Source organism: Aquarana catesbeiana, linkage group LG13 (genome assembly GCF_042186555.1).
Source record: "Aquarana catesbeiana isolate 2022-GZ linkage group LG13, ASM4218655v1, whole genome shotgun sequence".
NCBI lineage: Eukaryota > Metazoa > Chordata > Amphibia > Anura > Ranidae > Aquarana > Aquarana catesbeiana.
In genome coordinates this window covers 78315000-78338088 of record NC_133336.1, presented here as the reverse complement: position 1 = coordinate 78338088, position 23089 = coordinate 78315000, and the positions used below count along the sequence as shown (strand labels likewise).

At 43.2% G+C, this 23089-nt stretch overlaps 1 protein-coding gene across 1 annotated transcript in view; it reads right to left on the bottom strand.

The window, feature by feature from the left end:
* Nucleotides 1-23089, bottom strand: part of UBR1 (ubiquitin protein ligase E3 component n-recognin 1) — a gene marked incomplete in the record, with an annotated part of 288714 nt that overhangs the window by 92916 nt on the left and 172709 nt on the right. The window contains 4 exon segments of the mRNA XM_073609777.1: nucleotides 2993-3086; nucleotides 4036-4241; nucleotides 9738-9913; nucleotides 20802-20888. Of these exon segments, the coding sequence (XP_073465878.1) occupies nucleotides 2993-3086; nucleotides 4036-4241; nucleotides 9738-9913; nucleotides 20802-20888 (563 nt within the window).

Here is a 23089-nt window from a genome sequence, read left to right as displayed (position 1 = left end):
GACTTTTTTCAACCCGACAAACTATGCAACTAAGTAACTATGCCAAATTCAGTTTTGTATAAACTTTTGAGGTATGAGGAAGAAGGTACTGCCCGAAATTCACAAGCCAGCTAGGATCCTGGTAGTGTTCTCCCGACTTCTGGAGTATACTGAGTGGGAAGAGCAACCGTGTTAATGATACCTAGTTTGATCTGCTATTTTTATCATATGGTTTGTGTGATTATTATTCATTTGCGGATTAATAAATGGTGCATGGGATAATGCACTAGGCTGGTGCACCCTCTTGTTTGCATTTTCATACAGCACTCCACTGGCAACACAGGTTCAGGAACCCCTTCAGGTTTAGGGACCAGTCTCTAGGTTCAGCCATTAACAGTAGAGGAAATCTTCCTGCCAATTGTCTAGCCTGGAATCTACACGGTTGACAAACGTGGAACAGGAGTTTCTTATAGGGCTGGATCCGATCTCTCTCTTGCTGCAGCAATAATTCCAATTCCTCCCTGATTGTTGATGTATGACGACACCCTTTAAGCAGAATGGTAACCCTTTAAGCAGAATGCAGAGAAAGCAACGTTTCAAAGAATCCTCCCAAGCCTGACAAACTGGTTCAAGAATCAGAACCCTGAGCCACCAATCCAGGGACAACCTGGCCAAACACATTGATTGACTTGACCCTTAAACTTATTCTGTTATAAGAAATGGGGGAATGACACCATGATCCAGAAAACCTAAGAGTGCTTGATGAGATGTGCTAATCTGTGTGAGGACTCAAAGTTTGGAGGTGAAAAACCAAGGAGAGGGCAAGGAACAAAACCCTGTTTGTGACCCCCAAAGGTTACCAAACTTTACCACACTCTGAAAGATGGGGGCGCACCTTTAAGCTGAGGAAGAATTATTGTCTAACGAATTGTCAAGATTTTGACAAAGTGGAAGTGGAGAAAACAAAATGCTTAACATTAAAGAGTGGGGAAAGTTAAGTCGGCCATAAATGGATCAAATCTTTGCTGGTTCAGCAGGGACCAGCCGAGATTCGATCCAAATATGAGCAGGCTGATTTTACCCAAGTCGATCCATCGACTTGGGTAAGATCAAGTGGTTTTAACGTTAGGTCTCACATAATTTCAATTAGCCGTAATGATTTTTGGCCAGAAAATTTGATAAGGGGGAGCCAGCCCCCCCTCATTAAATCACGTAATAAGTCACAAATTATGTGAGATATAACTTTAAAACCACTTGATTTTACCCGATTTAATGAATGTATCCATTAGCCAGAATTAACTGTAGCCAGGAAATTGCATGGGGGGGGCATCCCATCCTCATGTGAAATAGCTCAGAAATTATGTGAGATCTAAAGTTAAAGCAACTTGATCTTACCGGATCTAATGAATATCTATTAGCCTGAATTATTTTTGGCTTAAAATTTGATAAGGGGGGCCTGTCCCTCTTATTAATCACTTAATAAGTCTCTAATTATGCGGGATTCAAAGTTAAAACCATTTGATCTTACTGGATCTAACAAATAGCTAACAACTAGCTTCCAAAATAGCTGTTTGGTCAAATTCTTGATCAATTTTTTGATTTTCACCTCTGGTGAAAAAAAATGTCACCAATTCATGTGCAATGTGAGATCTTGGGATACTGAAGACCGCAGAGCTTTAGAAGACGCACTCACTCCAGAAAAAAAAAAAAAAAAAAACAGAGGCACGATGGTTGTAGACAGGGTTATTTACCCTCTCTCATTATATATGGTGACAAAAAAATCCAAACATTTTAGTTGTACCCAGAAAAGAAACGGAGAAAATCTTCCAATGGGGAAACGTATCCTGGTCTGTCTAAGAACACATTTTCCTCATATTTCCGCCATCATTTAGGATATGAAGGGAAATTAAAAAATAGGAAACAGATGGCATTACAAAGATAGCAGTTTTATCCTCTGCTCAATACAAAATAATAATAAAACAAAGGTTTGGGCTTTAAAAATACTTTAATAATAAATAAATTATTATGTTCCTGTTCCATTATAAAAGAGTTTTCCAGTTCACAAATATTTACAAAACTAAGAAAAAAAAAGAAGAAAAAAAAAAAAAAAAAAAAAAGATCAGCATAGGCATACAGCACACTGCATGCAAAAGTAGATAGTCAAAGAACAAGCTTGCTACAAAAAGGTAGACAGGCTGCAGGAGATAGTAAGAAACCTGCAAATATGCTATTGGAGTTGTTGGAGAAAGGAGAAGAGAATAAAGACACATCACATATACTTTTACAGAAACAAGACTACTCTCTGCAGGACGCATAAAAAGCATCAAAATGTCATAGCCTGGGCACCAGGGTTCGACAGACATTATTCTAAATTTATAAATGATTTGCCAGGATGTGTGACTTTTCCCTGTTGGCGACGAGAATTTGCTTACACGGGTGGCATGTAGGCTGTCTTTAAAACAATGTTTTAAACAAGTATGAAAGGTCAACACTTTTGACTTAACGCCCAATATTACCCCCCCCCCCCAGTAAAGGCAATTACATCAGCAATTGAAACCTATCAGTAGTGATAATACTGTTAATGTGGCTAATGAGGGATAGTCCCACTCCTAGTTTAATAGTGCAATAGTGTTGATATTGTATTACCATTACCGATAGGTTTCAATTGCCAATGTAAGTACTTACACTGTGCTAAAATTTTTACTTTTTAGTACCTTAAAAGTACACCCAATGCTTTTTGTCGCTTTCCATATATTAGGTAATAGGATACACACCATTATGCATAATAAAAAAAAACAATAAAAATTTTTTAAAAAAACACAAAATGGGAGGTGACAACACTGAAATCTATTAACACATTTTGCTTAATAGGCTCACTAGGGGCATATGATGTATGAACAACACATGACAGATAAAAGGGTGTGCGTCTCTAAATTGTTAGTCATGTCAATTTGGCATCATTGACAAACACTTGTCACATTGAGATCATATTAATATGTGCCCCATCACTTACTTTTGCCAGCAGGTCACATGCATTACATGACCACAGCTTCCTGTAAAGGTTCCAGCAGACAACTCAAGGCTTGTAAAAAGTGGATCAAAAGTTTCTGTAAAAAAGAAAATGATTCAGATTCAGATTCACAAAAAAATAAATACCCTCAGAGCTCAGAGGACTGCTACAAAGTTACAACGATGTGTGGACAGACGCAATGTAAATCTTTAACTGAAACGCGTGGTCAGGGCAGCCTTCCCTGGATAGGGGAATCTAGTAGATAACTGTAAAAAAGCACACAGGAAGGCGCAAACGCTTAGTGTATTATCTAAAGCTTTATTAATAAAATTAACAAAGAGCCAAGTGCATACTCACGAAAGTGGAAAAAATGCATGCGTTTTATCATACCAAATCATGATCCAGGGCTGGTGCCATATGGCCAGACCCAATGCATCGCTGTATTAGATATCTCTGAGGAAGGGGTGCACCACTCAAAACTTGTCAGTTTGCTGATACAGCAGTGCATCGGGTCAGGTCACATGACACTGACACCAGCACTGGATCATGATTTGGTGTGACACAACGCATGGATTTTTTTCCACTTTTGCGCGTATGTATTAGGCACTTTGATCATTTTATTAGTAAACCTTTTGGTAATGTACTAGGCGTTTACACCCTCCTGTGTGCTTTTTTTTTTTTTTTTTTTTTTTTTACATATAAATATATATATATACCACATATATATACTGTGTGAGTTTCAATAAACAGTCATTCCTTTTGAGTTTACCGCACGTCTAGTCTGTGTACGATTCTTGGGGTAAAAAAGGGTTGGTATTAGCGCTCGCAAACGGTTCCATCACATCTTCCTTTTTGTATTTAATTTTGCTCTAGTGGGAGTACAAAGATCTTTCAATGGGCTGCATGCTGCAATGAGGACAGCTACCAGTGCCACTCAATTGTTCAGGTGACACTAGCAAATCTACAGCTGTCAATGTCACTTAAGTGTTAAATGGACCAAAGATAAGCATCATTACACTGCTGGTGGCCGACCAGCAAGTACATACCACCTGAGTGAATGACTGTCGTTCCTCGGTTCTGACACAAGGTGGTAGATTTCTGCACGCAGGCAGTTAACACCATTGTGGATTTGTCCAGTCTCACTTCTTGTTCTTCCTGGCACAGGATGCAAGTCAGTGCTTCTTTTTCTGGTATTGATGGGCCCCTATTAGGACCTACTGCAATCTTAGAGCATTCAGCAGCTGTCAGTGAGCTAAAACAGAAGTTATCCATTAACATTAGGCATGGCCATTGACCGTCTCTGGTTGTAAGATCCACAGCACAAAGCCAAAGTTAGTATATTGAAAGAAAATTAGAAAGAAATTCAGGGAAAAAAAAAAAATACATGGACCTAGTAATGCATTCATTAAGACACCATTTAAAAGATCTACTACAAGATTAAGGCATTAAAAAGGAAAACAAAAAAGGGCAGACTATATGGGCCACTTCATTATTATCCATCATTAGTCTACAGTTATGCATTGCATGCATTTAAGAGCGATAATGTAATGAGACCTTGTCACCACATACTCCACACTAAACACTAAGCATTGATAAAGTCTCTGTAAGTACATGTACCGCAGATTCCCTGCCTGCTGCAGCAATTTTAGAGTGGCTGTAAATCCTTACATCGACCTAGTGAAGTGACTGGCCTCCTCCTACATAAGTTGTGCCAGTTTTATCTGCAGTCTTCTCGTCTCCACAGCTATTCACAGTCCAGATTTTTTTTTTAAATTATTATTATTATTATTATTATTATACAGGTTTTATATAGCACCAACAGTTTGCGCAGCGCTTTACAACATGAAGGCAGACATTACAGTTACATTACAATTTGGTACAAGAGGATTCAGAGGGCCCTGCTTGTTAGAGCTTACAATCTAAAAAGGAAGGGTCAATTGATACAAAAGGTAATAGCTGTGGGGTGATGAGCTGATGGAGGAAGAAAAACGGTGTTAGTTAGAAGCAGGATAGGCTTCTTTGAAGAGAAGGGTTTTCGGGGCTTGCCTAAAGATGGACAGATTAGGGGACAGTCATACAGATTGTGGTAGGGAGTTCCAAAGGATAGGAGAAGCTCTGGAGAAATCCTGGAGGCGAGCATGGGAGGAGGTGACAAGGGAGCTAGAGAGCAGGAGGTCTTGGGATGACTGAAGAGAGCGGCTTGGTTGGTATTTTGGGACTAGGTTAGTGATGTAGCTGGGGGCAGAGTTATGAATGGCTTTATAAATTATTGTTAGTACTTTTGGCAGAGAGTGGTGGAGGACACTGAATGATTGGTAAGGTTGAGGAGTCTTGCAGCTGCATTCATCATGGACTGAAGGGGGGATAGTCTATGTAAAGGTAATCCAATGAGGAGGTAGGTGCAGTAGTTGAGGCGAGAGATAACCAGGGAGTCAGTTAGAAGCTTGGTGGTGTCATTAGCTAAGGGGCGTATTCTGGAATTGTTGCGGAGGCCAAAACAGCATGATTTGGACAGGGATTGTATGTGGGCCTGAAAGGACAGTTCAGAGTCTAAGGTTACCCCTAGCACCCTGGCATGTGGGGACGGACTGATAGATGTGCCATTGATCTTGACAGAGAAGTTAGGGGAGGGGGCACGTGGGGGAGGAAATATTATGAGCTCAGTTTTAGATAGATTCAGTTTGAGGAAGTGGTTTGACATCCAGGCTGATATCTCTGTTAGTAAATCAGTGATGCGTGAGGAGATTGATGGGGTGAGCTGAGGGGCAGAGAGATAGATTTGGGTGTCATCAGCATATAAATGGTAGTGAAAGCCATGGGAGGCTATTAGCTGACCCAGGGAGGACGTGTAGATAGAGAATAGTAGAGGTCCAAGGATAGAACCTTGGGGGACCCCAACGGTAAGAGGAGTTGGAGAAGCGGAAGTGGAGTTGTAAGTGACACTGAAGGTGCGATGAGATAAGATTCGAACCAACGGAGAGTGCAGCCATGGAGACCAAGCAAATTGAGTTTTTTGAGGAGGAGGAGGTGGTCAACTGTATCAAAGGCAGCGGAAAGGTCCAAGAGTAAGAGTACGGAATAATGACCGTTGGTTTTGGCTGTTAATAAGTTGTTTGTGAGTTTTAGGAGGGCAGTTTCTGTGGAGTGCTGTGGGCGAAATCCAGACTGTAGGGAGAAGCTTATTCTCAATGAGGGGGTCGCTCAGTCGGTTGTAGACTAAACGTTCAAGGAGTTTGGAGGCAAAAGGGAGTAAAGAGATGGGTCTTAGGTTGTTAAGATTGGTGGGGTCTGAGGCCTTTTTTGGTATGGGATTGACTAGCGCATGTTTTAGAGGGTTAGAAAAAAGTTTAGGGACTTCCTCTATAGTAGCTGGGTTAAAGAGGGAGGTATTGATTGTGCAGGAGGACAAGGAGTGTAAAGTGAGGGAGATATCTGTAGAGCGGAGATCTCAAGACGAATTATCTCAATCTTATTTTTGAAGTAATTAGCAATCTCCTGGGCAGTGAGTAAGTAAGTGGGTGGGGGTAATGGAGGACGAAGTAGAGTGGTAAAGGTAGAAAAGAGTTGAGGGGGATGGCGTGAGAGGGTGTTAATGAGAGTGATAAAGTAGGTCTGTTTGGCAGTTTGCAGGCCGGAATGGTATTTTTGAAGGGCAGATTTATATTGGCTGACATCTTGCTGTGACTTAGTTTTACGCCACAGACACTCAAGAGCGCGGCTACATTTTCCGAGGCTTCTGGTATTGTCTGTCTGCCAGGGTTGTAGTGGTTGGGGCCTGATTCTGTGCATAGTGAGGGGGGCGAAGGTATCCAGGGTGGATGACAGTGAACTGTTGTAGACAGAAGTGCCCAAGTTGGGGCAGGACAAGGATGAGATTTTGTCGTAGAGACAATCTGAAGCAGAAAAAAGAAGAGACGGGTTAAGATGGCGAAGGTTTCTACGGGTAATAGTTTGGTAGTTGGAAGGCAAGGAGGAGGCAGACAAGGAGAGAGTGAAACTAATAAGGTGGTGATCAGAGAGAGGAAAAGGAATATTGGAGAGGTTGTGTGGAGTGCATAGGTAGGAGAATATGAGGTCAAGGAAGTTGCCAACAGAATGAGTAGAAGCGCTTGTCCATTGTTTTAGGTCAAAAAAGAGGAGGTTAGGCTCAGCAGCTTAGAAGTAGCAGGAGTGTTAAGATTAACAGGGATGTTGAAATTACCAAGAATGATTGTTGGAATTTCAGAAGAGAGAAAGTAGGGTAGCCAGGCAGAGAAGTCATCAAGGAAGATTGATACCGGCCCAGGGGGCCGATAGTTTACAGCAATTCTCAATGAAACTGGAGAAAATAGCCAAATACAGTGAACTTCAAATGAGGAGAGGGACAGAGAGGGGGACAGGGACAAGCTTTTTAAAGCTTGTTCAAACTTTTAGAAAACTTAGCGTGGAGAGCTGAAGTTACACACTACAAATTTCAGTAAGGAAAGCTCTGAGAGCCGATTGGAGGGAAGAGACACACCCCCCTTCACACAGCACACAGGAACAGAGCTGAGGCTGTCAATATGCTGGAAATATGTCCTGTTACCTTTTTTTCTCTTGGTGTCAGGAAAAACGTGTCAAAAGTGATTCATGCTGATAGAGGAACAAAGCAACAGAGAGAAATTACACTTTGTGCTCTTAATTGAAAAAAAGTGCACATTATAAAAGGATATGCTTTGTTCAAATTTCATATCTGAGGTTTACAACCACTTTGAGAAGCATTACCAACGCAGCAATTTAGCAAGAAAATGGACACTTCCAGGTGTACCAGATCGGGAGACTTCTAAACCCTAAGCGTCCCCTTCTCCAGGATCGGCAATTTAAATGTGTACCTTGCACAACACAAAATAGGTAAAGCATAATCAACAAAGAATTGTGTTTAAATAATTATAAGGAGCGATTTCAATCACCCTCAACAGCAGTCTATCTAAATATACATGAATTAGTACAGCCACCACTAAGGATGAGCCGAACACCCACCCCCCCCCCCCCACCCCGGTTCGGTTCGCACCGGAACATGCGAACAGGCAAAAAAAAAATCGGACGAAAAAATGAACACCGTTAAAGTTTATGGGACACGAACATGAAAAATCAAAAGTGATAATTTTAAATGCTTATATGCAAATTATTGTCATAAAAAGTGTTTGGGGACCCGAGGCCAACCCAGGGGACACGTATCAATGCAAAAAAAGTTTTAAAAATGGCCGATTTTTCGGGAGCAGTGATTTTATTAATGCTTAAAGTGACACAATAAAAATGAAATATGCCTTCAAACATCGAACCTGGGGGGTGTCTATAGCATGCCTGTACAGTGGCGCAGTTTTCCCTGTGTTTAGAATAGTACCGCAGCAAAATGACATTTCTAAAGGAAAAAAGGCATTTAAAACTGGTCGCGGCTGTAATGAATTGTCAGGTCTTGGCAATATAGATGAAACTCATTGAAAAAAACAGCATGGGTTCCCCCCCAGTCCATTACCAGGGTCTGGTATGAATATTAAGGGGAACCCCAAACCAAAAAAAACCCAAAAAACTGCGTGGGGGGGTCCCCCCAAAATCTATACCAGGCCCTTCAGGTCTGGTTATAGAAAGGAAGGGGAACCCTGCACCAAATTAAAAAAAAAAAAAAAAATTGCGTAGCCCCCCCCCCCCCAATCCATACCAGACCCTTATCTGAGCATGCAACCTGGCAGGCCGCAGGAAAGAGGGGGGGGGGGGGCGAGACGCCCCCCCCCCCTGAACCGTACCAGGCCACATGCCCTCAACATGGGAGGGTGCTTTGGAGTGCTTAATTCCCATAGCAGACCTGAAGGGCCTGGTATGGATTTTGGGGGGACCCTCACGCAATTTTTTTTTTCATTTTTGGTTCGGGGTTCCCCTTAATATTCATACCAGACCCAAAGGGCCAATGACAATAACTTGCAAATAAGCCTTTAAAATGCGCACTTTTGCTTTTTCATGTTAGTGTCCCACTTTAACAGTGTTCCGCGGCTTTCAAATTTGCCGCAAACACCACATATTGTTCGGCCCGAAATTATGTTCGGGCCGAACCGTTTGCCCATCCCTACCCACCACATAATCCACCTGCAAAAGCATATGAATACAAAATTAGTGGTCAATAGAAAAAAAAGGTACAGGTACATGTTCAAACCAGGTATGCATGTAGATACACCACTGCAATATAGCACTGCATACATTTCCAATAAAGTATAAATCTTTATTTTTACATGTACGACCACTTTTTAAATATGTATAAGAGAATGCAAAAAAATACATACATAAAGGCAATGCCTGATACAGACAAATCAGGCTGAGAAAGAGGTCCAATCTACCTAGCATTTAGGGATTTTTGTACTTCCAGTAAAAGAACTCCAAAGATGTTGAGAGGAAATGGATTTTCTGTGGGTGTCTCAATCCGAATTGATAAATTGCACAGCAGATGTCTTTCCTTACCAGTCTCAAACTGTTGCACAAGCAGAGCTTCTATAAGTACACTGATACAGAAATTCTGGCTGTGTTTGGTTCTGAGTTTAGTATGTAGTGACAGGGTCTCTTGCAACTATTTCTGAAGCTTACCACTTTGCAAATCAGGTGACAAAAACTTAATTAAAATTTGCAAGATCAGACTCCTCCATCTGATGCAGTGCTCTATTAATGTCTAATGAATGGCTAAACATACAATTTTTAGTGACATTAGCAAAATATTCACTTTGATGACACTCAAATAGCTTACATCTCTTCAGTTGGCGTAGACGCCTCTTGCACTTCCTGAGTAGTGTCATATAGCAACTTGTTTGTTTCGATAAAGTTTTTTTGCAGAGCAGTCATCTGGTCCATGATCTTTTTCCGATGTAGTCTTGCTGCCTCTGCTTTGCGCTTTCTCGTTTCCTTCTCTTGGGGGCTCTGGCCCTTGCATCACAGAAAAAGGAGTAGTCACAGACATAGCGGTGCAGGTGAAAAATAATGTGATCCCTTATTAAATTCTGGCAATACACAGCTATTATCATAACCCCTAGCTGCAACTGACAATAAGGTTTCAGAGACAAAACGCAAACTCTATTCACACGATCACCATATGTAAATTAAATACAAAATACTTACAGGCCACTTTAAGTGGCCGTAATGGCTCAAGGATTTTTACCTTCATGCATACAGGTAAAAAACCTGTGCAGCAGCCCCCCCCCCCACACCACTTACCCAAGTCTGATCTTTCTCCAGCACTCTGCACGGGAGCCTCGGCTCTGCTGGCTCTCGTGCTGTCAATCACAGCCAGTGAGCCAATGAGGAGATAGAGATAGATAGATATATATATATATTTATAGATAGATAGATAGATAGATAGATAGATAGATAGATAGATAGAGAGAAATATAGAGAGATAGATAGATTTTTTGGTAAGGAACTGTCAGTACAGGTACATTTAGGCAGGCCTATGCTTCAGGCTAGGCCTGTTGGTTTTGACCTGGGGGCAGGGAGTGGTTAGTGTAGCAGTGGGTGTGACCACCTGTGCTTCAGTGCTTGGGCACCTCCCCCTTTTTGCAGGAAAGAATGTTCTGGAGAAGGGGGAGGGCCTAGAACTGGAGTGGCAGGCAGCTCATGTGAGAAGCCCTGACCAATCCCCAACTGGAATTGGCAGGGGCCAGGCCTCCTATATAAGCTGAGGTAACAGGCCACTGGGAGGAGTTGTCAGCCGGAAGAAGTGGAGAATGGAGTACTAGGCAGCAGCAGGAGGCCCCCCTATCTGGGGGGACGATTGCAGGAGGAGGCCCGGGAGAACTGTGAGGGAACTTCATCCTTACACAGTCATTGAGGAGTTCCTGGAGCAGAGGGGCAGGAGAAGCTGTCAGAAGGTACGGTCCAGTTAAGTTCTCCATCATGGATTCGGGGCAGAGAAAGGTCGGTGAGTGTACCACAGTGGAGAGCTGGATGTGGAGACATACCAGGAAGTCTGGGTGGAAACTTCATCCTTACACAGTCATGGATGAAGTCCTCATCCTTACACGGTCATTGATGAGGAGTGCTGGAACAGAGTCGAGACTGTGGGGAATAGTGTCACATCAATGCGGCCCGAGGGCGCAGGATTTGCAGGCTGGACTAGCTGGGAACAGTAGCCCACCATTCAGCACATGCTACTAAACTACTAGGCCTCCGGGGAGAGGTACTGCAGACCTCTGGCCTAGTAGCTGCATCCAATCAGAGTCAGCATTAGAGACTATTCAGAGTGGGTTCTTTTGCATATAGAAGAGGCTGTGACAAGAAATATAATGTACTACAGAATAAGTTTGTGCAGGAGGGAAGGATTCCTGGGAGCAATAGTCTGCAGGAGTTACGCAGAGGAGTAATAATCTGCACGATGAAGCAGGAGTATACATGTGCATCATTTCTTCAAGGCTCAACCGAAGTTCTAATTTATAAACATGATGGCAAAGTAATTTCATCTATGGGCATCCCATATACCCTTTTCCCCACAACCAAGTTATACCCCCCCAATAAACAAAAACAAAACAAAGCAAATGAATGTTCATCGTCTCAGTAATATATAAAGGTCTGGCAGCAGGGTGATAAGGTGGATGTTCGTTACTAGTGGCAACCACCCTGAAATTATATATATATATATATATATATATATATATATATATATATATATATATATATATATATATATTATATATATACACATACATATATACATACACACACACACACACACACACACACACACACACACACACAGTTGGGACGGAAAGTATTCAGACCCCCTTAAATTTTTCACTCTTTGTTATATTGCAGCCATTTGCTAAAATCATTTAAGTTAATTTTTTTTCCTCATTAATGTACACACAGCACCCCATATTGACAGAAAAACACAGAATGGTTGACATTTTTGCAGATATTTTAAAAAAGAAAAACTGAAATATCACATGGTCCTAAGTATTCAGACCCTTTGCTCAATATTTAGTAGAAGCACCCTTTTGATCTAATATAGCCATAGAGTCTTTTTGGGAAACATGCAACAAGTTTTTCACACCTGGATTTGGGGATCCTCTGCCATTCCTCCTTGCAGATCCTCTACAGTTCTGCCAGGTTGGATGGTAAAACGTTGGTGGACAGGCATTTTTAGGTCTCTCCAGAGATGCTCAATTGGGTTTAATTCAGGGCTCTGGCTGGGCCATTCAAGAACAGTCACGGAGTTGTTGTGAAGCCACTCCTTTGTTATTTTAGCTGTGTGCTTAGGGTCATTGTCTTGTTGGAAGGTAAACCTTCGGCCCAGTCTGAGGTCCTGAGCAGTCTGGAGAAGGTTTTCGTCAAGGATATCCCTGTACTTGGCCACATTCATCTTTCCCTCGATTGCAACCAGTCGTCCTGTCCCTGCAGCTGAAAAACACCCCCACAGCATGATGCTGCCACCACCATACTTCACTATTGGGACTGTATTGGACAGGTGATGAGCAGTGCCTGGTTTTCTCCACACATACCGCTTAGAATTTAGGCCAAAAAAGTTCTATCTTGGTCTCATCAGACCAAAGAATCTTATTTCTCACCATCTTGGAGTCCTTCAGGTGTTTTTTTTAGCAAACTACATGTGGGCTTTCATGTGTCTTGCACTGAGGAGAGGCTTCCGTCGGGCCACTTTGCCATAAAGCCCCGAGTGGTGGAGGGCTGCAGTGATGGTTGACTTTCTACAACTTCCCATCTCCCAACTGCATCCTGTACTGTACTCTAAGATACAACATTTACAGATAAGTCAAAACTGCTTTTATCTTAATTGTAGGACACAGGCTGAATATTCATAGACTCTGGGAAGTTGCCAAGCAATGAATTAGAAGGGTGAGCAACAACTAGGCAAACAGACAAAAACTGTGCCGACTGCCAACAGGCTTAACAAAATGTGTCAACTGACTTAACTTTAGAGGGCTGCTGCATCTGCAGAGGATTGGATGTCTACATGATAGAACTTTGAAAAGATATGAACAGGGGACTTGGGGGCAGCCTTACAAAACGAAATGACAAAGGTTCGAGGTTGTATTATAAGGAAAAAACACAGACCTGTTGGAGTGGGCATGTAAAAGCGTAGGAGGAATTTGGTTCTTTAAAGCTCTCTTTCCTGACGCCTCCATGGCGCTGGGTTGTGACTCCGCCCCCACAACCTGACAGGATTGGTTAGCTATAAGTTTGAAGGGGAGACACCCCGCTGCATTCTCTTTTTTATCCTCACCTGACAGATTGGGATATGCAGCTTGCTCCTGTTGTCAAGATAAAGAAAAAAAAAAAGCCTCTTACCGCACTCGCCCCAGCAGGTTCAAGCCTCTCCTGTTTGGAAGTCCCTCCTGTACAGTCTCTAAAGGAGCTTCTATGGAGGGAACCCCCGGTCTGGTGGTCTCAGGGGGCGTCTGGACATCTGGCACAGTAAGCTTTAAAGAAGCTTCATATTTTTGCAGTGGTCTCCTTTTCCTTTTTGCCTGTACCTTTGCCTGTAGTTTACTTATGGTGTTTCTCTGCTTAGAGGTCTGCTGGCACTTGTTGTCCACCGCTGTAGGAACCGTCATGGCCGCCGAGGCCGCCTCCTCCACTCTGCAATTGGCCTCAGGGCCTAGTTCTGCCTTGGGAAGGTAATGCCCTTCTCCAAGATGGCGCCGAGGCGCTCGGGACGCTCTGCGCATGCGCGGGAGCGTCATTTTGCCGCGACGGCGGCGGCAGATTTAAAAACACAGGCATTTTCTGTGTTTTTTGCTGAGCAGTATTCAAATACCTGAATGTTCACCGGCGTTCAACTGCTTTGCCAAGAAAACGACTCAGCAAGACCAGGTAAGTCAATTTATTCGATTTAGCCTTCCAAAAAAAAAAAAAAAAAAAAAAAGAAAGAGTAAGTTTTAAAAACAAAACAAAAAAAAAAAAAAACTTTTTTTCTTTTCTCTTATTTCCTTCAGTCTACACTGTCTACTATCACTATGGAGACCACTGCCCGCGCAGACCACCATCAGCAAACGAGGTAAGAGGCTATTCGTCATCGGTAAGTATTGAAGAAAGGGGAGAAAAAAGAGAGCCAACCACTAACGCTGCGTTTTTGGCAGCCCCACCAGGTCAAGAGCCGCAAGTTCCAGGCGTGAGAGGAGATCAAGCCATGGGTCAAGCAAAAAGTCCCGCAGAAGCCGCTCAAGATCCTCTTCTCGCCACCGAAGACATAGCCGCTCACGTCACAGCCGCTCAAGACGCAGCCGCTCCCGTCACAGTCGGTCACACCGCAGACGGTCACCTTCATCGCACCGCCAAAGCCGCCACACCCGTCCTGCAGCAAACGCTTGCTGGGTATGCGGCGCACCAGCCTTGCCAGATAAACTAGTCTGCAGAGCCTGCTTCAATGAGGCAGCGAAGGACAAAGAGCTAGACGCAGCAATGGCTACGGAGCTCATAAGAGAATCTGTGCGGGAATCCATAAGGGAGACAACAGCACCACTAATCGATAGGCCTACGCCTAGCACATCGGTGGCGGATGACCGCCAACCCCAGGCATCAGAACCCTCCTCAGGAGATGAGGACCAGGACCTTCCTTCCTAAGGATGCAGAAGTCCAAGCCTACCCCGGTAGGGGAGCAGCAGAAGTCTTTTTGAAGGTTCGCCTGCCCACTCAGTACAGGTGGGCGCCAGGCTCAAGGACTTCGCACAGATTTGGTCAAGCCATATAGAGGATCAGTGGACTCTTTCCACGATCAAATTTGGACACAAGTGGAAGTTTATGGGCAAAATTCCAAAGAATCACTTCCAATCAACAAGACTGCCATCTTCACTAGTCAAAAGGAAGTTACTATTAAAATATATAGTGGAATTGAAGGAGAAAGGGGCAATACTGGAAGTTCCGTCAGATCAAAAGGGGAGGGGGTTCTATTCCCCACTTTTTCTCGTAAAGAAGAAGACCGGAGACTTACGTCCTGTATTGGATTTAAAAAATCTCAACAGGAACATAAAAACAGAGGCCTTCAAAATGGAGAGTCTGCAGTCTATACTTCTGGCAGTGAACCTGGGCGACTGGATGCTCTCAGTAGATTTATCAGACGCTTATCTACATATTCCAATTCATCCCGCCTTTCAAAAATTCCTCCGATTTGCCATCAACAAAAGCCACTTCCAATTTCAGTGCCTTCCTTTCGGCATCTCGTCGGCTCCCAGGACATTTACCAAGGTCCTTCTACCCTTGGTTGCATTCCTCAGGGAGAAGGGTCTGCGAGTCCACCATTATTTGGACGACATCCTGCTCTTGGCAGAGGATCAAGAAACCTTGCTATGCCATCAGAAGATCTTACTCACGACTCTCCAAGACTTCGGCTGGCTAGTCAACTGGAAAAAGAGCAGCTTACAACCCACTCAAAACATGGTATTCTTGGGAGCAGATCTGAACACCAAATTGAACATGGTACAACTTCCTCAGGAGAAGATTCAGCCTCTAGTACAGAAGATGTGGAGATTACTATCAGCGAGGCATCTTCCAGCCAGAATCTGCTTAAGTGTGCTAGGGTCTATGGCGGCAACCCTGCCCATGGTGCAATGGTCACAATGGCACATGAGAATCCTCCAAAACTCCTTTCTGAGGCAGTGGGATGGAGTATCGATGCGTCAGACCATTACCATCTCCAGACCAATGAAGCAATCAGTGTGGTGGTGGACACACTTGACCAACCTCAGGAAATACAAACTGATAGTTCCCCCAGATCCGATAATAGTCACCTCGGACGCCTGTCAGAGCGGCTGGGGAGCTCACTGTCAAGATCAAGCAGCGCAGGGCCGATGGCAGTTCCGGGGCCAGGATTTAGTATAGAATATACTGGAACTCAGAGCAGCCTTCCAGGCCCTCATGGCATTTGCACCAGTCCTCAGAGGGAAGAACGTGCTTATTCGGATGGACAACAAGGTGGCAGTGTCCTACATCCAGAGGCAAGGGGGTACCAAGAGTCTCACATTGATGGAGGAAGTCCGCCCTATCCTGGAATGGGCACAGGCACACCTAGCAGATCTAAAAGCAATATATGTTCCTGCGGCACAGAACATGTTAGCCGATTACCTGAGTCGAGAAACTCTTTCCAACAACGAATGGTCCCTGAGTCTCCAGGCCTTTTCTCTTCTTACGGAGACATGGGGAGTACCAGAGATCGACTTAGCAGCTACTCCGGCGAATACGAAGTGTCGGAGGTTCCTGTCCAGAGCATCTTTCCCTTCAGCCGAGGGGATAGATTGTCTAATTCACCCCTGGAACTTCAAGTTGGGGTACATATTCCCGCCAACTCCGCTAATTGCAAGATTCCTGTCCAGGCTTCGGAGATCTTCAGCCACGGTAATCGCGATAATTCCTCTTTGGCCGAGAAGACCATGGTTCACGACACTATTGCAGCTCAGCCTTCAACCTCCAATCCTCCTTCCGGTAACTCCGGATCTGCTATTTCAAGGCCAATTCCTACATCCAGCTCCAGAGAAACTACATCTGACAGCATGGAAGTTGAAAGGGTTAGGTTAAGGGAACAAGGCTGCTCACAGGAAGTAATATCGACTTTGATGCAAGCCAGGAAGAGCACCACCAACACCACCTATACAAGAATTTGGAACCAATTCTTTAGAATGGCGCAGCAGAAGGGATGGGATCCTATTGCTCCAGAACCTTCTCAAATCCTAGAATTCCTCCAATCAGGAATCAACAAAGGTCTAAGTTCAAGTACCCTTAAGGTACAAGTATCTGCTTTGTCGGCCAAAACAGGCACCAGATGGGCATTACATCCGCTGGTTATCCAATTTCTGAAAGCCTGCCTGAAAATCAAACCTCCTAAGAAACCAGTTTTTCCATCATGGGATCTCTCAATAGTTCTTGAAGCCTTCACCAATCCTCCTTTTACTCCATCTGAATCAATATCTCTATGGGATTTGACTCTAAAACTATCCTTTCTCATTGCAATCACTTCAGCAAGGAGGGTGTCTGAGATCCAAGCACTGATGGCATCAGAACCTTACTTGGTATTCTTTCCTGATAAGGTAGTACTAAGACCTTCAGACCACTTCATCCCGAAGGTAGCAACTTCCTTCCATTACAACCAAGATATTGTCTTACCATCCTTCACTAATGATCAGGGTGAACCTCATCCCCTGGATGTTAAAACTACCATCATTAGTTACCTGACAGCTACGAATTCTTTTAGAAAGACGGATACCCTCATGGTCATCCCACATGGAAACAGACGAGGTCAAGCGGCTACCTCACGTACTATCGCCTCCTGGTTAGTCAAGTCCATCAAGAAGGCATACTCCATGCGGCATATGGCAATTCCTGAAGGCATCAGGGCTCACTCGACCAGGGCAGTGGCTACCTCCTGGGCAGCGTATTGCAGGGTTTCACCAGAGACTATTTGCAAAGCAGCAACTTGGTCCTCCAGACATACGTTTATTTCTCACTATAGAGTAGATTCTGCTCATTTGGCTATGGCAGACTTCGGTAGATCCGTTGTTAGAGCCAATTCTTCCGCATTATAAGGAATAAATATTATTTTCTTGCACCCACCCGACTGGCGAGTTATTTCCCAGCGTGTGCTGCCATGGAGGCGTCAGGAAAACGGAAAATTGTATACTCACCTTTCCGTAATTTTCCTTTCCTGACGCCTTTCCATGGCAGCACACAGATTCCCACCCCGTTTTATGGTGATATATTTACAGAGAATGCAGCGGGGTGTCTCCCCTTCAAACTTATAGCTAACCAATCCTGTCAGGTTGTGGGGGCGGAGTCACAACCCAGCGTGTGCTGCCATGGAAAGGCGTCAGGAAAGGAAAATTACGGAAAGGTGAGTATACAATTTTCCGTTTTCAGGCAGACAGTAATGCTTACCACCCTCTGAAACACAATTCACAGTGGATGACTTTTCATAGGGTGCTATAGCAGTGGCTGGCATGCATTTACCTCCTGACTCTTTTTTTTTTTTTTAATTGTTTATATTTAATATGCCAATTTTATTTTTCAGGTCCGTGCCTCAACTGCGAGCCAAGCATTGTGGAGGTCGCCTGCAGGCCGAGGTATATGTACAGCCCCATCAGGCTGTAATATTGGGAGGCAGTAAAACCACAGCAGACACCTGTTTTTATTGCTCTGTCGCAAGCGGGTCAGATCCACAAAGCTTGGCTGAACAGAAGCATGGGTAGGCCGAGAGAAAAAGCATGCTGGTTTCATGTCATCAAGATGTTGTGTTGGAAAGGTCTTAAAGGAAGTTGGGTGAATGGAACAGCCTCGTAGAAGGCTACCATAAAACCCAGAATTCTCACGGAGAACCTCACAGGAGGGGTGTTTGAGACCTGAAAGCAGTTTTTTTCACTGGAAGGAAGACATTTGCTTGGCTTGTGTCTAGAATTGGCCCAAGTATTCCAGATGGACAGAAGGTTGGAATACATATTTTTGGATGTTGATCGCCCAATCAAAAGCTGGAAGCTTCTAAATTGTCCTGTGGCCTTTGCAGATATCAGGAAGGGAGATGAGTCCTTTGGATGTTTACAGATGCCAAGTTTTCCCCTGGTCTCAAAGATGCAACAACTGACCCTGCAGATTCCATGTGAAATTTTGGATTGTGAAGGTATTTGTCTAGGTTCAGAAAACGGCAAACACTCCAATTGGGTTATGGTACCATGAACTGATTTGAACAGAGCTCTCTGAATCTGTCCTGTAGGAGATACTGGCACAACTATTCCCTGGGATAAGAGTTGGTTATGGGCATTCTGCAAATCTGACTGTGTTTGAACAGATTTTGGCTGATTTGAGATTAGAAAGCAGTGAGGAAGTAGAGTTCTAAACTGTATTTTGTACTCCCCCGATAGAACCTATTGGTCTAGGGCATTTGTGACCCAGAAATAGGCAAACTGTAACAGGCATCATCCCACTCTCAGGAGTGAGGGCCCCCCTCTTTACTGGGAGGAGGGCTTTGGGGAATACTTGGTGGGTCTTTTGGGCAAAGTCTTTTGCAGAAAGGGAGAGCTGATCTTAGGTTTAGATGTTGAAGCCTGGGTAGAGTGTTGCAGTACTCTGAAGCTTAACGAAGTAGAGGCTCCTGAGGAAGAGGACTTTGGAACTTTTTGCTGGGGAAGAACAAACTTTCCTCCGGTGACAAGGACTCCCCTGCAAAAGTGGGTAAACCCCTGAGGGTATGTTTCAGGGGTCTTCAGGGTCTGGGGTCCATAAGGTTGGATCACTGTGACCCTGGACCTGTATAGCACCCAAGCAGGATCCAGTGCTTGAACCAACATTATAGGCTGTCCCTACAACGCAGGGTTTGGGTACAGCTCACAAGGTTTTACTGAGGTTGCATCGATCCACTGCTACTATTGTATCAGAAGACAGTAAAGAGTTCACTGAATAGTTGAATTCAGAATCTGAAGAAAAATAATTATAATTGTAAAAGCTGTATTAAACCTAAAACAAAAACAGTAATATATTGCAGCTTACTAATCATTAGATGTGGTGGCTGCATAGGTTCTACTTTTTAAGGCTTTCTTCCCTCTGTCTTTACCTGATGATTTGGCCAGTAACAAGCCTACTGTATTGGGGAGCCTACACTCTAGGGGTCTCAAAGTGGTGGCCCTCCAGCTGTTGTGGAACTAACCATCATGCCTCCGACTGAGGGAGTCAAGCTTGTAACTGTCAGCCTTGAAATGCCCCATGATACTCCTAGTTTTACCCCTGCTCTAGATGGAGCAGTAACAGACACCTTTGGACAGCTGTATTGTCAACCTGGGAGATGGGACAGTTAGATTCCCTAGCAAGTTTAGAAAACTAACAAACTGAAGCCAAATTCAGGCTAATAATGTCTAAGCAGTTACAGCAACAGTTTTTTTTCCATTTTGGGATAAAGGCTTTACATAAATGAGTAACAGCTGATCACTGAAAGCACCACTGTAAGCGGTGAATTGTTTGTCTTCATCCTATAACTGCTACATCCACAGGTCAGCTCGTTCTGTGAAAAGACTTACTAGCTAGATTACAAGGTAAAAATAAAATCAAGCAAGCCTTAAAAAAAATGCAGCCATAACATCTAAGAGTTGGTAGGCTACAATATATAAAAAATGCTTTTGGGGTTATTATTAGTTTCTGCTAAGAGTGGTTTCTTTATTAGGGAGAAGAGGTTTATCACCTTAGGACACTAGCAAAAAAAAAAAAAGAAAAAAAAAAAAAGAGGTTTCATGGAGTGGGAGAGTGTTATCTGGGGGTGGAGTTTCAACCTTTATGCCATCAAATCCAGCCCTTTTTTGATACCTTACCATCTCAGAATGTTTAAGGTAAAAAGATGCAAGTGAAGCAAGCTTAAAAAGGATCTGCAAGGAAAGAAACATGGGAGCGGGAGCGGCTATTGTTCACTATATTATTTATATATAGATAGATAGATAGATAGATAGATAGATAGATAGATAGATACATATATATATATATATATATATATATATACACACACACACTATATATATATATATATATATATATATATATATATATATATATATATATATATATATATATATATATATATATATATATATATATATATATATAATCAATCATTTCTCAGAATGAAGAGTTCCAGGGCAGTCCTCATCTTTATTTCACCAAGTGATGTACCAATAACATGCATGCAGGTTAGAAATTTTGACTTTTAAGACACTGCTGGTGTCATGCTTGTTCTTGTTACAGTGACTTACTTTGTGAAACCAGAATCGGGATGCCATGCCAAGGGGAATACAATTTAAATCATACAGGAATCACTGCACACTTGCTTTGCAAGTAAGCTTACCTCATCCAGTTTAGCAACGTCAGAATATGTTGCAGCAATTGCAGTTTGTCCTGACTTCTCATGCAGCAGTTTCACAGTTTCCAGCATCTGGAATAAGTAGTATTCATGTATTCATTTACAGCAGTCATGAACAATCATCATTACCAAAAAAGGGAGGTCTCCAAATTGAGAATAGTTTTGTTAAAAATTACTTGTTCTTATTCCAAGTAGAGAAAGTGAAATATAGGGCTCTACACACCAGCCAAATGCTACAAGTACAGTAAGGGGAAAAAAAGTATTCGAACCCCTGCTGATTTTGTACGTTTGCCCACTGACAAAGAAATGATCAGTCTAGAATTTTAATGGTAGGTTTATTTTAACCCTTCATGACTAAGCCTATTTTTGACATTTGGTGTTTACAAGTTAAAATCCGTATTTCTTGCTAGAAAATTACTTAAAGCCCCCAAACATTATATATATATTTTTTAGCAGAGAACCTAGAGAATACAATGGTGATTGTTGCAATATTTTTTGTCACACGGTATTTGTGCAGCGGTGTTTTAAACGCAACTTTTTGGGAAAAGGGAAACTTTCATGAATTTAAAAAAAAAAAAAAAAACAGTAAAGTTAGCCCAATTTTTTTTTTGTATAATGTGAAAGATGATGTTACGCCGAGTAAATAGATACCAAACATGTCAATGGCGACAAACTATGGTAGTACCTAAAAATCTCCATAGGCGACGCTTTAAATTTTTTTTACAGTTACCAGGTTAGAGTTACAGAGAAGGTCTAGTGCTAGAATTATTGCTCTCGCTCTGACGATCACGGCGATATCTCACATGTGTGATTTGAACACCATTTATATATGCGGGTGCGACTTGTAATAGTTGTAATTACTGTCACAATTCTTGTGACAGTAATAGGTGGTGACAGGTACTCTTTATGGAGGGATCGCTCCTTTGCACTTCACAGTATTCAGATCGCCGAAAACGGTGATTCTGAATACTGTGTATTTTTTAAAACCGGCGCCATTGGCAGCCGAGTAAACGGGAAGTGACGTCATGACGTCGCTTCCGCGTTTACAATTGGAAGGCTGGAACGAAGCCGCTCACAGCTTTGTTCCAGACTGTCAGCAGCCGCCGGAGGCAGCGGATTGGTGATCGGGCCTCCCGGTGGAACGGAAGGCCCGGTAAGAGGGCGGGGGACGCTCTTACCGGGCCGCTCCCGCTCCTCCAGTATAACAGCCGAGCAGCTTTTAGCCGCCAGATAGACGATCGCCCGCTTTACAAAATGGTACTGGGATGATGCCTGCAGCTGCGGGCATCATCCCGGGATATAACTCCCGAAAGCCGAGTACGCACATCTGCGTACGCTCGGCGGGAAGGGGTTAAACAGTGAGACAGAACAACAACAAAAATATCCAGAAAACATTTAAAAAAAGTTATAAATTGATTTGCATTTTAATGAGTGAAATAAGTATTAAATCCCCTATCAATCAGCAAGATTTCTGGTTCCGAGGTGTCGTCTATACAGGTAACAAGCTGAGATTAGGAGCACTCTTTTTTTTATTTTTTCCTTAGATTTTATTGAAAGATGCTACATACAGAGTATAATGTCAACAGTATCAGTATTTTTGTACAGAGAAAAAGCAGTTATGATGAAAGTATCAAAGTGCATAACAGTAACAATATGTCTTGTAGGAGATTTGTAACCTTCAGATTAAAAAGAAGGGGGGTAACTGGATGGATCTAAGGAGAAGGGTTCCTAGATTAACCAAGGGAATACCAATGAATGATCTAGGAGAAGGTGTGGGGAGGGGAGAGGGAAGGGGATGAGCACCAAGTTCTTGTTGAAGAGGTATCTTGGGGGTAGACTTTGAGGTTGTGGAATCGAGGGTAGCATTCTCCGTTATGACGTTTGAAGGAGAAGGAGTTGGTAGGTGCGAGATGATCTCATGTGAGGTTTTGTGCCTCGTTTAAAGGGGAGTACCTTATGTTGTAGTGAGTCTTTCAGTAGAAAGCAGCCTCACTTGCAGTGTTGAGGGAGGCCTGTGGTATGAGAATGAGAGTTCCTCGAGTTTCGCTTGATCCATAGGAGTGAGCGTTGAGACCATAAAAGGTTGCCATTTGTGGCAGAAACATGTTTTGTTTTTTTCATGCGATAGGTCTGTGTTGAGTTTGTCTTTGAATAGTAGTTGTAAGAGGTCTCTTGACTTGTGAGGTGTTCGGCCGTGAGCTGGAGATACAGTTTTTCAGGATGGCTCTTCTGGCAAGTAGGAGGCATATCAGGGACCAGTCTTTGCCTGAAAC